The sequence below is a fragment of the Ascaphus truei genome, chromosome 8 (assembly GCF_040206685.1).
Source record: "Ascaphus truei isolate aAscTru1 chromosome 8, aAscTru1.hap1, whole genome shotgun sequence".
Classification (NCBI taxonomy): Eukaryota; Metazoa; Chordata; class Amphibia; order Anura; family Ascaphidae; genus Ascaphus; species Ascaphus truei.
The window spans coordinates 67,254,420-67,271,474 of record NC_134490.1 but is presented as its reverse complement, the minus strand read 5'-3'; the positions used below and the strand labels follow the sequence as shown (position 1 = coordinate 67,271,474).

Genomic DNA, 17,055 nt, shown 5'->3' with positions numbered 1-17,055 from the left:
TACTGACAGGTTGCTTATCCTGTTGACTACGCAAAATGTGTTGACCGTAAATACTCTTTCAAAATGTACTGATAGAAATGCTTGTTCGGATTGTCGAGATCACCCACAAGTACACACATGGACACGCCAATATTGTGTACTACAAATATTGTTTATTGAAATACTGAGCTGCAGACCGGGTTAGCAGTCCGGATTCCACACACATGGTTTTACCAGGGGAACCCCCATACCTCTTGTTCGGGTGCCTGGCAGTTAGTTACTTCTCCTGTGATCGCGTATTCCCAGGAAAAAGAGTAAGTAAGCTGTCTCAAACTCACAATAAACTATATACTGGAAGTTTCAGACTATGTAAGCATAATTACAGCAACAATAGACATTTTTACTAAGAGACAAAAATGAACCCCTTACATGCTTGGGCCATCAGAAACAAGACAAACTTCATTCTCCCTATATACCTGCTAAGTCAAAATGTTGTCACAGTGAAATGCACCTTAATCACACACACGATGAGAGGTTTAGCAGCTCAGCTTATACCAACCGCTGAAGATCACCCACAACACATTGCCTTTCAGTACTAGGATTGTTGGTCTTATAGCACCCCTAGGTGTGTCTCTTTGTCTCTTTATAGCATCTGTGTATCACAGCTACAGTTTTTAACACTGATGACAACCCCATGTCATGTACTTCTACTTTTTTAGGAAACAACCCTGAGATAACATAATGGCGTTCATAGGCAGACACTAATATGTTAATGTCCAGTTGGAGTGTTAACAGGTGCTTTCAGAAATATAGTAGCAGAGTAGCAGCTACCACTGAATCTGCCAGCATTAAACTGCTTCTTTCCTGTCTTATTAGCCCATTGAGCCCGATTACCTGTCTCCAGAAGCCACAAAGCAGTCAGGTTTTCAGAATATCCTATGTAAATATGCATGATGAAATTAGCATAGAATTTTTCTTGGTGTTCTTATGTAAAGCCTTCCTTTTTAGTAGAGACTCAAGCTCCATATTTAGTATGTGATGTACGTGTTCACAGCTCATTTCATTTTTATTAGCTATCCTTCAGAGGCAAATGCAGTATTCTTTTAATTATTATTTTAAATGTTTGATACACCAACAATTGATTAGTAGCATTTATATTTTGACAGGCGATCAACATACACCTTTCGATGTGCATTTGGTTGACAAAGCTGGACATGCAAGAGTAGTCACATATGCAAAATACATTTTCTTTCAGTGTGGGTAGTAAGTTTTTGTATACAGAGTATCAAATTAATATTTGATACTAACCTTTTGCTTTGATTTTATCGTTCCAACTGTAATTTTATGACAAAAGTAGCATAGTATTCAAACGTTATAATGTTCACAAATGTTAGGCATAATATTTTGGAGAAAATGTTGGATGGCGTATGGTATTACATTAGATCAGGAGTTACCAACTGCAGTCCTCAAGGGACACCAATAGGCCAGGTATTAAGGATAACCCTGCTGTCACAATCACTGAGCCAACTTTGCTGAAGCAGGGATATGCTTAAAACCTGACCTGTTGGTGGGCCTTGAAGACGGGAGTTGGCCACCCCTGTATTAGATGACAAACACCTGTTAACATTTTCATAGTACAAGGGCGTTCACCACTTTTGCACTTGTAGCCCTTTCCAGCACTTTAAGGGGTACATTTGTATTTCCCATCTAATTTAATACTTCAGATCATCATCTTTAACAACTGAACCTTTTCTCTACCCTAGATAGCATCAGTAAATTTGGGACTGGGGGGAGATTATGAGTTAGGACTATCTAACAATGCATTGCATTCAGCTGACGGCAGTACCACATGTAAACTCTCCCACTGAATAATGAATATTGTATTTTTATTTCATATTCATCAATATGCAGAGTAAACATGAGGCACATGTACAATGCACCCCGTTAATCACTGGGGTTTCACTTACCCACAGGTTCAGTTGGCAGGGCGCAGATTTAGTTGTTTTAATAGATGTAAAGAGATTATGTAAAATGAGTTTACTATATCAAGAACAGTATCATTTATTTTCTTTTTTTAAGGCTTGACATACTGTATATTAAAGTACTTCCAATAACAGTGCTGAGCTGAAAACTATTCATCTCCATTTTGTATGACTCAGAGCTGGTCTTTTTACTTATAGCAAATTGGTAATTGTGTTTCATGAAGCAGTGCACCAAAATCTTAGATTAGTGTTAGATAAGTCATTTGTATACAAAAGCAAGTAGCCACTTATAAACTGTTTCAACTACAGAATCATAGGGGCTATGAGGGAACTTCAGCATTATATTGTTAGTGACAGTGCCCTATATATATATATATATATTTTACAGTTTATTTACAAAGCTATTTTTGTGGCAACTTCTACAATTTTTGCGACACTTAGGGGCTGCTTCTATAAAGTATGGAGCTGTGATTGGCCGGAAAACACCTTTGGACTTTAATGGGAGTTTTTGACTGATCGCAATGCTATTGACAGCTGCAGACTGTATAGAAATGTGCCCCTTAGTTGATGAAAGCAGAAATCAGAGGAAGTTGTGCAAGTTGAAAAAATTTACTATTTAATCAATCAATTTATGCGAAAATATTATTTTGGGCTTATTGCATGTATCTTGAGTGATATTATGTGGCATCACACAATGTCACAAATTTAGTAAGAAATAGTTGTGGAATACCAGCATTAATAATAATTGCTGGGTGTCTTCCTATGGCAGCACATGTTATGGAGAAATGCCCCTTCCTCTCATTGGTAGGGACCATCACCATGATTGAGGCAGAGAGAATATCGTACAAGAAACCTCTTTTACCTCCAGTCTTTGTCTATAATAGGTAGTGGTTCCAGCTAGGGTAGCCTCTCTATGTTGACTTACCTGGTCCTTCTTCCTCCCCTTCAGCTGGAGGCAGTAGAGGGAGATCCACAATCCACAGGCAGTTACCAGCAGCTGTGCCCTGATAGGTTCTCAGGACAGCCTGGCAGACCACTTCCCACCGCCATGACTATTCTGCTGCAGGCGGTCAGGTGATAAGCTGGTGGTGGGGATGCATTCCAAGCTATTAGTGCGCGTGTGACGTTGGCAACCCTGATGCCTGGAAGTAGCTCCCAAGCATGAAAAAGACTCATGAATGACAGAGAAGAGTCAAATATGACCCCTAAACAACTGATTTGGGAACCTGATGGATTGTAGTGTTACTGAAAATAGAAAAGGGCACAGTGGGGCTTGATTTAGGTGGGATTATTAGGAGCTCAGCCTTTTACATATTTGCCAGGATTTACTAAGGTCCATTGACTTGAATGGCAGTTAATGTCTAATCAGGGTGTGATACCCCACATAAGATCTTAGTGAATCTGCCCCATTGAGTTTAAGGTGTCTGGCTGCCATCCAGGATGTGATAGTTATGAGACAATGTGAGATCTGGGACTGTACTGCTGATGTGAGATTTGATGCGAATGGATACAGTTGTGTATCATCTACATATAGATGATGCATGAAGCCAAATGAATGCGAAAATCACCATAGGGTATGTGGGGGAAAAAAAGATACCCCAAAACTGAGCCGTGAGGTACAACGGGATAGCTCAACAGAGGTGGTAGAGTTGACAATAGATACACTGAAAGGCAACGGTTGCCGGAGTGTCCAGGAGGACCACCATTCCTATAGAAGTTGGATCAGCCTTCAAAGATCAAGTGAAGAAAAAAATAGATTTAGCCCTACAAAAGAATTAGGATCTTTCTACAAACCAACCATTACTTTAGCCTGCCTGACTAGAGTACTCAAGAGTTTTGTTATTAAATATAGAAAAATATATAATGTCTGGATAATCTAGACGTTCTCCTAAAAATTTTTTTAAAAATCTGTGAAAGTACAGTAGTTGATATATTACTGAAGTCAAGAAAATCTTCTATCATTAAGTTATTGTATAGATATGGAATACAGTATTTTTTTTTTTTCATTTTGCAAAAATAACCCAAAAAATTGAACTTTCATGTAGTTTCTTCAATCACGAATTGAAAAAGGGCTGCATAAGATAAGAACTCTCAACTTAAGAGCTTTGCTAGATCATTTTGAATGGGCTTTGCTAGCAATACATCTCGTAGTCTATAGATTTAATGGAGGCAATGGATAGAATATGGTCAAGATTTAAATAAAATATCTGCCATTAGTATTTAAAATTTGACCGGAATCTCCCTTTGAACCCTTGAATTCTTGCTTGTTGAGTTTACTCGCCTATAAAGGGGCGTTCCTGGTAGGTCTTCTGTCAACCAGGAGAGTTGGAGATGTCCAATCGTTGTCATGCAAAGAAAAACCTTACTTACAATTTTCTCAAGGCCAATTCATATTTAGAACCGCAAACCATTTCCCCCCCAAAGTGGTGGTATCTCGTTTTCATTTAAATCAGGAGATAATTATTCTGCCATCTTTCCCACATCCGAAGAATGTGAAGGAAGCAACATTGCATAACTGGGATTTGTTATTTAAGTGATGCCTGCAACGTATTCAAGCATTCGGGTTACCGATTTGTTTGATTGGCCCATAATTGCCAGATGGATTACTGGCTGCATTAAAATACCTTATCAATAAGGACATTTGCAGAGCAGCAACAGTCCTCTTAGAATACTTCTATAAGGTATTACAGAATACATTAACATCTGGGGAGGAAAAGTTTTGCAAGCGACAGTGATATAACGGTGACAGCTGAGTTCTGTTTCCTTTTCTCTCCCTTATTATTCTTTACTGCTTTATGTTACTGATAATGTTTATCCAGAAATAGATGCATTTATGACGTGTACATATATATATAATTATTATTTAAGTTATGGTGGGTGAAAAGGGTGACAAAAAACCTCCACCGTTGGCATATAGCCAATAAAGAATCACTTGTGAGCACATTCACATTGATGGTATCTAAATTTATGTACCTCATGCGGGGCCGTAAGGAATTTCACCAGGGAGAGTGTGTAGCCATGTGCTATATGCTCTCTGGCCCTAACACTATAAGTCCTGGTAAGGAGCAGGCATTGTTGGGGTTAAATTCCTTTCTCATGGGCCAGGATGTGAGTTTCCTCACTGTTGAAAAACTATGGCATTTCCGTAATTATCATTGGGGTTCACAAATTTGTCTCGCCACTGTACATCAAATACAGTTTATGAAAGTATAAACCTACACAAGCAATCCTCTCGAGTAACATTTGGTATTGCTGCCATGGGAAGACACCAAGGAAACAGAAAATGTACTTAACGCTATTCTGTCTTCCTGTAGACCTCCATGGCAGGACATGACTCCCTTCCTATGTTTGTTCTGAGAGTAATATCAATAACTATGTTTGTAAGCATTTTAGTGTCATGTCTTAATTTCTCAAATTAGCTAGGGAATGAATAAAGACTTGATGGATGATGTCAATGAGAGTGGTGTGCGTCTTTCCATAGCATGTTCTGTCATTGGAGCCTATAGCAAAAGAGAATAGCAGTTTTAAATTCTCAGTGTCTACTGGTATTTTATGGATGTGTCCTGTTCTTTGAGCTTTCTTTTGCAAAACTAATAGTCGCGCACACAGCAACCAGAACTACACATTTAGCTTAGATGGCATTTATCCAGTACAATTCCAAATTTTCTCCCTAATTTATAGTTTTTTTTCCTTTTGTTTTTTAACCTATGAAAAAAAAGGATACAGTTGTCTGTTCATTTCATTTGGGGGTTCGGCGTTTTCTTCAAAATATGACTGCAGTATTGATCGTAAAAAACAAACAAATGGTGCAAAACAACCCGATTTTTTGATCTAATATGAACAGATATTGTATTGTATGTCTTTATTTATATAGCGCCAAAAGTGTACTCCGCGCTTCACAAAGAATACAGTACAGGGAATTATAATAATACAATAAGTGCAGCAAAATCAGACAATTGGAAAGGAAATCCCTGCCCCGAAGAGCTTACAATCTAAGAGGTTTGATAGGGAACTTACAGAGATAGCCGGTGAGGGAATAAGTGCTGTAGATGGCAGTGCTTGGCCACAATGGGTGGTAGGAGTGGCTGAGTGTGGGTGAATAGCCATGAGTGCAGGCTATTGGAATGCTTTGTGGGGTGAGTTTTAAGGTTAGTCAGTATTAAAATGAGAGGGTTAACACAATTTACAGGGGAAGAGGTGGCAGAGAGGCATGGGTAAAATCAGGTGTGTATGTCTTGGTTCAGGATTAGGGGAGATCCCCAGCAGCAGGAAGGAGTAGATAAAGGGTGTGAATAGAGGATTTTGTGGGTGTTTTTTTATTGAGGAGTAAAGAAATTGATGGAAGATAGGTGTATAAATAATAGTGCAGTGGGGAGTGGGGAAGTTGGAGAGAACAGAGACATTCACAAAGGAGTGAGGAAACAGTAACCAGAAAAAGCAACACGGAGGTCATAGTTAGATGCATGAGGAGAGACTTCCTAGGTACTGGTGGATAGAAAGAGTACAAAGAATCACAGCGTATCAAAAGTAAAGTTCTCACAGTTGCAAAGTTGTTGTGCCGAGTCCCGATCTTCCTCCAATCTCCACCTCCAATTTCAACTCCAAAATTAACTCTGCCACACACTTTTGATGCTACATTTTAAGATGGGATTCAGCCAAGATATTCTGTCTTAAGTACTCGGATCACATGCAATTGAATAACAATTAAGGGAGGGGTCTGCCTATCAACTCACAGAGACATACCCCAATAGTTAATTAAATCTTAATTTCTCTCGATGTTAGAAATTCAGTTCAATGAAACATACCTGTTTGAAGAAATAAATTGACTCAAACAACCGAGATACTGGATGCCTTAGACTAAAAGCCTTTTCCAAGACATAAAATATACAGTAAATTGTCTTCTCAGATCCTAAGTAACAAAAGAAACCGCGGACCTCGGGGAAGCGCTAAAGCATAACCTCTACAGCCTGGAGTAATTTTAGAGTGTTATATAACTCTGCAATGTAATATGTATGTAAATGGATTACCCTTATTCTCCTGGCTTCCTCATTCTGTACCCCCTCTTCCCCTCCAATTTTAGTTTCTGTACCACTACGACCTTCTAAAAATCTAATAAAAATAAGACTGCAGATATAGAAAGCAAAATCATATTTATCATTTGTTTTACAAATTTATATATTTACAGTGTTTAAACTAAAATATATCTACTTGGGTATAAACTTTAAACAGTACATCATTGTTGTTGCATATGTAATTTTTCTTTATTAACATTCTTTCAGGGGTCAGTATCTATTTAAAAACAAGCCTCCAGATGGAAAAATGCCACCAAATTCCTTCTACAGGGCACTTTATCCAAAAATTATTCAAGACTTAGAGGTAAGCGCAACTAACAAAATACTCTATTTCAGTTAAAAGAAAGGAAACGCAGAAGAGTTGATGGATCCCATCTGTTTGATGGTTTCTGCCCCAAAAATCAGAGCATTAATTGATGCAATGGAAATTCAAGATTACTAAAACAAGGAAATGATTTCAATGAAGCTTATAAGGTAAAATGAAAACAACGAACACAATTTTATTTTTTTGTCACCATTATGTTTTGTGGAGATTAATATATAAGAACACAAATGAATGACTAAACAAAGTGCAATAGATTAAAAAAAAAACAAAAAAAACCACAATGCTCTATAATGTATTCGATCAGTGGTGCACAACTCTAGTCCTCAAGACCCCCCAACAGGTCAGGCTTTAAGGATATCCCAGCTTCAGCTCAGGTGGCTCAATCAGTGGCTCAGTCAAAGCCTGAGCCACCTCTGCTGAAGCTGGGATATCCTTAATGCCTGACCTGTTGGGGGGTCTTGAAGACTGGAGTTGAGCATCACAGGAGAGATGAGCCTATTCAACAGTAAATAAGTGGGTAGATTATAGAAGATTTTGTTACAGTCCCGCTTATAGCAACCTGTCCATTTTTGTGCATACAGCCTATTAATTTTCCTAAAGTGTTTTTTAATCTTCCACTTCTCATGGCAGACAATAGAGTCCAACTGGCGTTGTGGAAGACACAGCTTGCAAAGAGTCCACTGCCGGAGTGAAACTAGCAAAGGGGTTTACTGTTTACAATATGATGATGAGAAGATAGTGAGCGGTCTCAGAGACAACACTATCAAGGTGAGTTTTGGAAACCAAAAGTAGTCATAGCCCTTCTACCCACTATGCTGTATCACCATTTCACTACTGCTGGAGAAAAATGTAGTCCTATTTATTTGAATGCAGCCATATTCTCCTGCAGCACTCAGAAGATATCTTAGGTGTCATATGGGCTGATGAGTCTATTTTACAAATCCAGTAATATGATTTAGCAGATTTGTGTTTGACTGTTCCTAATCAGCATTGTGCCCAGAAACATATTTATTATATATTACAATAGGTGCCACAAGAAATCCTATGACACCAAGAGTCCAGGCAAATCTTTAAATGTATGTATGTATGTATGTCTTTATTTATATAGCTCTTCACAGCAGTAATACATGTGACATAATAATACAACACATAATGGGAATAAGTGCTTCAGACATGACCGTAACAATAGGAAAGGGAGTCCCTGCCCCGAAGAGCTTACAATCTACATGGTAATTATGGAGAACTTAGAGAGACAGTAGGAGGGTGTTATGGTAACTGCTTTACTTAGTACATAATCAGCCTCTTAACAGTATTTTGTGCAGGCATGAAAATCTTTAATTTAATTAACATGGAACTTAAGTCTCTCCTTCCCTAGCTTCATATAAAAGATTCCTGTTACTGTTAAAGGAAAGTGCATGGTCTAATACTGTACTATACAGCAAGGCTCTTCCTCTAGTTCTCCAAAGGAGCCAGATCAGAAAAGATTTAGGAATAGAAGAGACACAAGATTATTGCGACATCATTTCAGATACATTTAAAGACTTCGAAATTATTATATGTCAACATTTCGCAAGCGTGTCGACCATCTGTAGAAACCAAGAACAGTGGAAAGACAACGTTTCAGGTCCCACATGGACCTTTCATCAGGACCTGAAACAGTATCATTTCCACAGTTCTTTCCACTGACACATTAAATGGAGAATTTCATTATGAACTTGTGAGTAGGGCTCTGCTTTGTATCTCTGTCCTAGAGGAGACCCGCACTTTGAAGATTTTGTCTATGTTGTGTTGGCTGCACAAGCCGGATTCTCCTCGCCTGAGACTGTTTCCCTGCACTTTGGAACTGTACTATGAAATAAGCAGGTGCAGAATGTTCGAGGGCCACATCCTGTGGGTCACCAGTTGAGGAGCCCTGCTATACAGGATGCTTACAATATGTTTTGTAAATAATATAGTTTTTTTCTTGAATAGTGCTGACTGTGTACACAGTGCCGTACGTAGAATTTTGTAGGCACGACTATTGGGTATTGTATGTTGTAAACCCCACTTGAAATGAAACGAGGGGACTTGCCCATGTAACACCTTTGCAACGCAAAGAATCATTAAAAGAAAAATGTGCAATAGCCACTCAAATATACACAGCAGAAAAAAATGCAAAAAATGCATAAAGCAGCGCACTGCCCAGAGAGATTGGGAAACAGGTGGTATAAAAATGAAAAATGTATTGCCAAACCAAATTTACAAAAAAGGAGGTGTGAACCCTCCTATGCGTTTCACGAGTTACTCCTTGATAAAGCACGTTTGTGTGAAACGCGTAGGAGGGTTCACACCTCCTTTTTTGTAATGTTGGTTTGGCAATACATTTTTAATTTTTATACCACCTGTTTCCCTATCTCTCTGGGCAGTGTGCTGCTTTATGCATTTTTTGCTTTTTTCTGCTGTGTTGATCCTTACCTGCCGCTGGACACGCCTTCAAGGAATTTATTTGGCTCTAGGAGTGGGTAAGATATAATGAAGACCCTTGAAGATTGATGACAAGATTTACTACAAACTTTGGTGAGTTCTTTGGACTTTTATTATATATATATTGTCTCCAATGAGGTGCAGCGAAGGGAGAACATAATTTTTCTGTTACCCTCGGGAGGCTTAAGAAAGTTGAAACTATTGTCACTCACCTAGTAGTATACCCACTCCTTAAAAGAAAAAAGCCATTATTCCATGATATTTTGATGGAGATTTATTGAATATATTTCCGGGACTATTGGAGCACCCATTAATCTATATACACTGGACCACTCAAATATACAGGCTGCGTCTGACCTATGGAAAGCTCAGTTCAATATTTTGGTACAATACATAGTGGTTTAGTTAGGATGCTACAATTGTTTTTTTCCCCCAATATTTCTACAAAATGTAAAGCATGCCTACTTTCACCAAGTAGGGGTATCAGGAAGAAAAAGCTCATTTTAATTTGTTTAAAAAATTACCAAACCTGTTCCCTGTGCTTTAGACCTCTTTAGGGAATGTTTACGTTAATAAAACAATGTTTCTTTAAAATCTAGATCTGGGATAAGAATACATTAGAGTGTAAGCGAGTACTGACCGGGCACACCGGTTCAGTTCTATGCCTACAGTACGACGAGAGAGTAATCATTACAGGCTCGTCTGACTCTACCGTCAGGTACTCCTATTTTAAGATGCATCTCTTCAGAAAATGTATTTGTATTGATGAATTCATGATCACTACCTATTCTCAGTATAGTGTTGTGCTTGATTGCATGCTGATGTTCACTGCTTTGGTCCGTTTACTGCAGGGGTGGCCAACTCCAGTCCTCCAGAGCTACATTTAAGTAAGTGTTTCAGGATATCCCTGCTTCAGCACAGGTGGCTCAAAGTAGCTCAGTCTTTGACTAAGCCACTGATTGAGCCACCTGTGCTGAAGCAGGGATATCCTGAAAACCTGACCTGTTGGGCTGGAGCTGCCCACCCCTGGTTTACCGTATTTTAAATAATTGATATGCTCCTACTGTAAAGAGCTGTGGATATGGATAGCTATATATAAAATATTAAGGCTGATACCATTATAGCCGTAATTAGAATAATAACTTGTCATACAAATGTGCAAGCTTTACCATTATTTCCCACTCTTCTAGAGTAAAATGTAAATTTGAAACATTTACATAAATTTTTGTGCTCCTGTGGCTATGTAATCGCCTCCAGAAATCTGTTTCACCTAAAGTACTTTGGTAGTAAAGTAATTGGTTGTTTTAAATATACTTGTTTTGTTTTAGTCTGCCCTTGGTATACACTTCCAAAACCTTCGCTGGGCAGCGTGATGTCTTTTTAGTAATTAGTCTTTTACGTTCCTCTCCTTAGCCTTTTACAATCAGTTTAAATAGATGAAAGCCCTTGCAATAAAAAGCAGTAATCTGGAAGAGGCTCCGCTAGTCTCCCTGTCGTTTGTAGCTATAGGATTATTGAAGTTGCAGCATGAGACTTTTCATCTCCGCTGAAAATGTAAATGACCATGATCAAGGCATGAGGACGAGAGCCTTTGTTCCTGGTTTTCCTAAAAATGCTTTGGCTTGTTGTCGATACATTTTTTATTTTTTTAGTAGATGTTATCCAGAGCCAGTTTGAGAAAATAGGGGACTGACTATTATAAGAATGTCATATTCCCGGTTTGATTCATCGAGATGTTTTTTCAAACCATGAAAAGTCCACGTTTTTAAGGGATTGTCATTCTGAGTTTGTAGTTGCAAATGATGTTTTAGGACAAAAGGGAGACAAGTTGAACATTTGGAACAAGGCCATAAGGGAAGATAAATTGTTTTTATTTCTTTTTTTATGTGACCTTTTTTTCTACCTTCAAATGTTACCATGCATAAGTTCCAGTTGAATTCTAGAACACTGTGAACTTTTATAGTTTGGTTTTTGCTTCTATTTCTTACTGCCGAAGTACATCAGAACTAACGGCATCGTCTCTGCCAGTGACTTCTACAATACTCCAAGACTAAAGTATCCAACGTAAGATCCACAAGTTTGTGTGAAATTGAGGAACAAAAAACGATGTCCACTTGAAGCAAATGTGTCGCTTACACAGGGACTTACAATTACTTGCCACGATAATGTTGCCTACTACAAAATAAATATGGAATACAGAGAGGCATATATATCAAGGCAAAAGTGGAGCAATACTGGGGAAAATTAGCTGCATCATTATATACAGTATCAAAGCAAAAGTCCCATTGCAATAATGTTTTTTTTTATTTTTTTTTATACATCTGGGGTCGTTATTTTGCCCCAGAATTGCTCCACCTTTGCTTTAGGGAGAGGGAGTGGCTCAGTGAGTAAAGACACCGACTGGCACTGAGAGTTTGAGCCTTGTTCAATTCCCGGTGTCAGCTCCTTGTGACCTTGGGCAAGTCACTTTATCTCCCTGTGCCTCAGGCACCAAAAACATAGATTGTAAGCTCCACGGGGCAGGGACTTGTGCCTGCAAAATGTCTCTGTAAAGCGCTACGTAAAACTAGCAGCGCTATACAAGAACATGCTATTATTATTATTAATACATAGACCCTCTTTGCCCGTTTGCCTTTGTATACAGATTCTGTACAGTGGTTGGCCCAATATCTTCTGCTTCACGGGCTAATGTCTTGACGGGCATATTGTATATTCGCCAGAGTGGCTGTTTGGGCCATTTTCAGCCGCAAATCCCCATTGACTTGAGTTGGAAATGTTGGCCAGATCAGCCATCTCGGCACATATAGAATAAGCCCCTTAATTACAGGGCCAGTACTGTTTAGACTCAAATTTCTTTTAGAAAATAATTACATTTCATGTGGAAACACAAGTAAGGATTTTACCTCTTATGGTAAAGCTGTAACTTACTATAAAAACATTATTTTAGATTAAATTGATTTTCAATTGTTATTGTTGGGAAAATGGCTAGTTTGCATGGTAAGCATTAACCACTTTTCCATCATAAGCAACTCCATCTTTGGATATAATATCTATACTCCTAGTAAGTATAAAATAAATGACACAAAAGCTATAAGCTTTTATAGAAAAAAATAATATAATATATATATATGTTTCGGTAAATGTCCTCCTATTCATATACAGTACGTTTATCAAAATGTATTGTGTTCTGCAGTGGTGCTCAACTCCAGTCCTCAAGACTCCACCGTTTTCGAGGATATACCAGCTTCGGCACAGGTGGCTAAGTTTCTGACTGAGCCACTGATTGAGCCACCTTTGCTGAAGCTGGATATCCTTAAAACCTGTCCTGTTGTGTGGCATACCTTGTCAGTCATTGTTATGATGACAGTTATATAATGAACTATTCTTTGCTCAGTGTAAGCAGATCAACTGTGCAGTTCTACTGCTTTCCACTTTATTGCATTACAACAAATATTAAAGTATTCTTAGAAAGCTATAAATACAACCCTGGTAAATGGTTTGTTGTTTTTAAGTGTTGGCTTCAATTTGTTGTTTGTTTATTGAAGGGTTTGGGACGCAAACGCAGGAGAAATGCTAAATACACTAATTCATCACTGTGAAGCTGTACTACATTTGCGTTTTAATGATGGCATGATGGTGACCTGCTCCAAAGATCGTTCCATTGCAGTGTGGGACATGGCCTCTGCTACAGACATCACTTTACGAAGGGTTCTAGTAGGTCACAGAGCTGCTGTCAATGTTGTTGACTTTGATGATAAATACATTGTGTCTGCATCTGGTGATAGAACCATAAAGGTGAGAGACTTTGGGGGCTCTTGTTGGTTTTTATATTGGTGTGTGTATGTGTATGTTTTATTGCATGTGTATCAGAACTACTGTCATAACTGTAAATATTTGACCTTATCAGGTATGGAACACTAGTACATGTGAGTTTGTGCGAACCTTGAATGGCCATAAACGTGGAATTGCTTGCTTGCAGTATAGGGATAGGCTTGTGGTGAGCGGCTCTTCTGACAACACAATCAGGTAAGAACTTCTGGAGATGTGTATCCCTAATAATCGAGCAGGAGTGGCCAACTCCAGTCCTCAAGGGCCACCAACGGGTCCAGTTTAAAGGATATTCCTGCTTCAGCACAGGAGGCTCAATCAGTGGCTCAGTCGTTGGCGACTCGATCAATGACTGAGCCACTGATTGAGCCACGTGTAGCGAAGCAGGGATCTCCTTCAAACCTAACCTGTTGGGTGGCCGGTGAGGACTGGAGTTGGCCACTCCTGTGTTAGAGCGTCATGTTGAGATTGAATAGAGAAATCATATGGATATCTTTTTAATTCTTTTTTTAACTTTTTGTTGCTGTGTCTGTTAGCAAATCTTATTATACAATTTATAGCGATACCCATTAAAAAAATATAATAATGGGGTGGTTGTGTAATGGTTAAGTCCCTTAACAGTGCAAACAGTGACCATGTATCCAATATCATAAAACATCTTTGCAGTTCGAGTTCCGAGTTGACACGTTATTAGATACTAATGCATATCCTGGAACGTTTGAGATCATTCCTGAAAGAATGTGATAATTGTAGAGGGTTATTTTTTTTATTATTATTGCAACATTATCCACATCACGTCAGGCACCACTATGTATACCATCTCACTTATATCCGCTGGCATACAGACTCTTTCAGGAGATTGTAATCCTATGTTGCTGAAGGATAAAGATTTTATATCATACTTTTGTCAACAGTGGGAGTTGTATCCAATTATTAATAACACAGCAGGCACCTCTTAGGGGAGCTGTTATTCCATACTCAATATCTAAGCATAAGAGAAACAACACTGTTAATAAGAAACAGTGAGGAAATTGATTGCACGGGATAATGAATTTAAAAATATTCACATCAAGGTCAAAGGAGCATATTGATTGGTAAAATATATATATATATTCAATATTTTTAAATTATGGGATAATTCCTTACTTGCATCAGAGGATCCAGTACATTCTCAGAAGAATAAAACATAAATCAATTATGATTTATTGTACATTTTTCCTGATAAAATATTTTTAAAAATTACTTCTTTTTTTTAAATGAGAAAATTACTGTAACACAACCAAATATGTATTGTGGCAGGACGGCCTCGCGGAGGGGTCAGTAAGATGCTAGACACGATGGGAAATTTTAAACTGTAGTGGTTTATTAGCCACAACCAAATAAAGTACGGGTGCACTGTCCCTTTAAGAAACCAAATTATAGAAAATAAAACCTATTCCCGCTAGGAAAACGAACTCAACTTCTTGAGCAGTTACTAACAGGACAGCCAGCTAATCTGGTTATGCCCAAAACATGTGCTCCACAAAGTATAACAATAAAGTATAACAATAAAGTCTTATCTGTATTGTAGCTCCAATAGCAAACAGGAACGCCGGTTCCGGGGAGCAGGCTGTGTCCAGCTCGCAGCAATCTTTATCTTGGGTTGGGGTCCCAGCTGGTCCCAGCAGCAAAGCTCCTCGCAGGACTGGGGGACCAGAGCAACAGCTAGGGCTTCCTAGCCGGGAGGAGTCTCTCCACCCTCCTGGGGGAAAACAAGCTCACCTTGTGTGAGCCACTTGCTGCTTTTTAAACCTGCAGTCTCTCAGGCATCCTGATTAATTAGGCTGCAGGTGTATGCAGTTCTCCAACTGTAGGTTAACTGGTTTAGTGCTGGAAAGTACACATATTCTCCATTCCAGCTTACTGAGTCAGTGACTCTGTCACAGTATCTAAAGAATTCTTAAGGAAGCACTCCCCTTAGCATAATTATATTTTTGGAATACCGTATTCCAAAGATCAGTGAATCCCATCCCTGGTCTTAACCTATATAAACCTCTGGTTCTGCAGCTCTGTGCTCCCATGGTACCAAACATTGGAATGGTGGGATAACACTGCCCAAGCCAATGAAGTAGAGATCATCGGGACACTTTCATTATTAATTGGTTCACTAGCAAGACAGTTTTCCTTTCCTCACCACGGTTTAAAAAAATGATAAAATGAACGTTATAGTTGGAAAAACCCACCAGGCCCTAAGTATTCAATGTATTTTGTTAGATATTTGCATAGCTGCATATATAAATTTAGCAATCCCCCCAAAAATGTGTAGTTATTTTTCTTTTAGTACCTAGACCAGGGTTGTGCCAAGGACCCCCAGTTCCCAAGATATCAATTATTTCTAATCCCAGAGTCACTAATAGGAAAGGGAGACATCACTGCCTGATGTCCTGACTTTGCTATTGGATAATGATGCATGGCAGCCATATTGTTATCTATCAGGCAGAAATAGATACACAAACTTTGGTGGGTCCCTAGAACCAGAAAAAGCACAAATAAGCAGCACCAACCTCTACTTTAACAGCTGTTGTATTTTGTGTGTGTGTGTGTGTGTGTGTGGATTGAAGCCAAGTAGAAACCCAGTGCTTCCCTTTGAAACTGTAGAAAACTAGACTTTTACCAAATTAAAATACAACGATCCTTTAAACTGTGCCTCAAATATTTCGTGTGTTGAAGGTTCAGTATTTGTTTTATCCGCTGCGGTGGTCCGCATTAAATGCCTGGTTTCAATTTTCCCGGCCTCTGTTCAGGTTGTGGGACATCGAGTGTGGAGCATGTTTACGGGTTCTGGAAGGGCACGAAGAATTAGTGCGATGCATTCGTTTTGACAATAAGAGAATTGTCAGTGGAGCATACGACGGGTAAGATTTGTCCTTGAAATTAGCTGTTGCATATTGTATTAAAGTTACTGAAAGGAATAAATGAATGAGATATATTTTTTTTAGTCTTGATAATATTTTTGGAAGATGGATGTGGACAGAGTTTGCTTAGTGTAGGAAATCTCCCTGTAAAAACTGTTCTGTATCAGCATTGAAAGAACTGCTGCTATCCCCCTCCCTTCTGTTTCTCTCAGAGCGGCCAAACCAATACATTAGTTCTCCTTCCGTAACTTTAAGTACGATACTTGCAGTGTTTTGGATGGCACATTGTGCTTCATTCTACTTCTATTAGAAATAAAGTAGAATAATAAATATATTTGAAAATTAAGCAAAGTGTGTTCATTTTTCTTTGTTTATAATGATGCTGAAGCGTGTTTCATGAGTCACTGCATTTATCGTGACCTGTTCACTGAAGAACTTCGTTATTTGTAATTAACGTCACTAAGCTGACAGGACCATTTATTCATGGTTCCTCTCAGGATTTGCCATGTTCA

General features: G+C 38.7%; 1 protein-coding gene across 8 annotated transcripts in view; it reads left to right on the top strand.

The window, feature by feature from the left end:
* The window catches only part of BTRC (beta-transducin repeat containing E3 ubiquitin protein ligase), a 153,716-nt gene that overhangs the window by 120,303 nt on the left and 16,358 nt on the right, over window positions 1-17,055 (top strand). For all 8 annotated transcript variants that reach the window (XR_012803585.1, XM_075612441.1, XM_075612440.1 and 5 more), the window contains 6 exons: window positions 7,241-7,337; window positions 7,989-8,126; window positions 10,421-10,539; window positions 13,367-13,616; window positions 13,729-13,847; window positions 16,433-16,543. Coding sequence is in view for 7 of the 8 variants with exons in the window: in XM_075612441.1 (XP_075468556.1) it covers window positions 7,241-7,337; window positions 7,989-8,126; window positions 10,421-10,539; window positions 13,367-13,616; window positions 13,729-13,847; window positions 16,433-16,543 (834 nt within the window). In the remaining variant the exon portion in view is untranslated. The remainder of the gene's footprint in view (window positions 1-7,240; window positions 7,338-7,988; window positions 8,127-10,420; window positions 10,540-13,366; window positions 13,617-13,728; window positions 13,848-16,432; window positions 16,544-17,055) is intronic.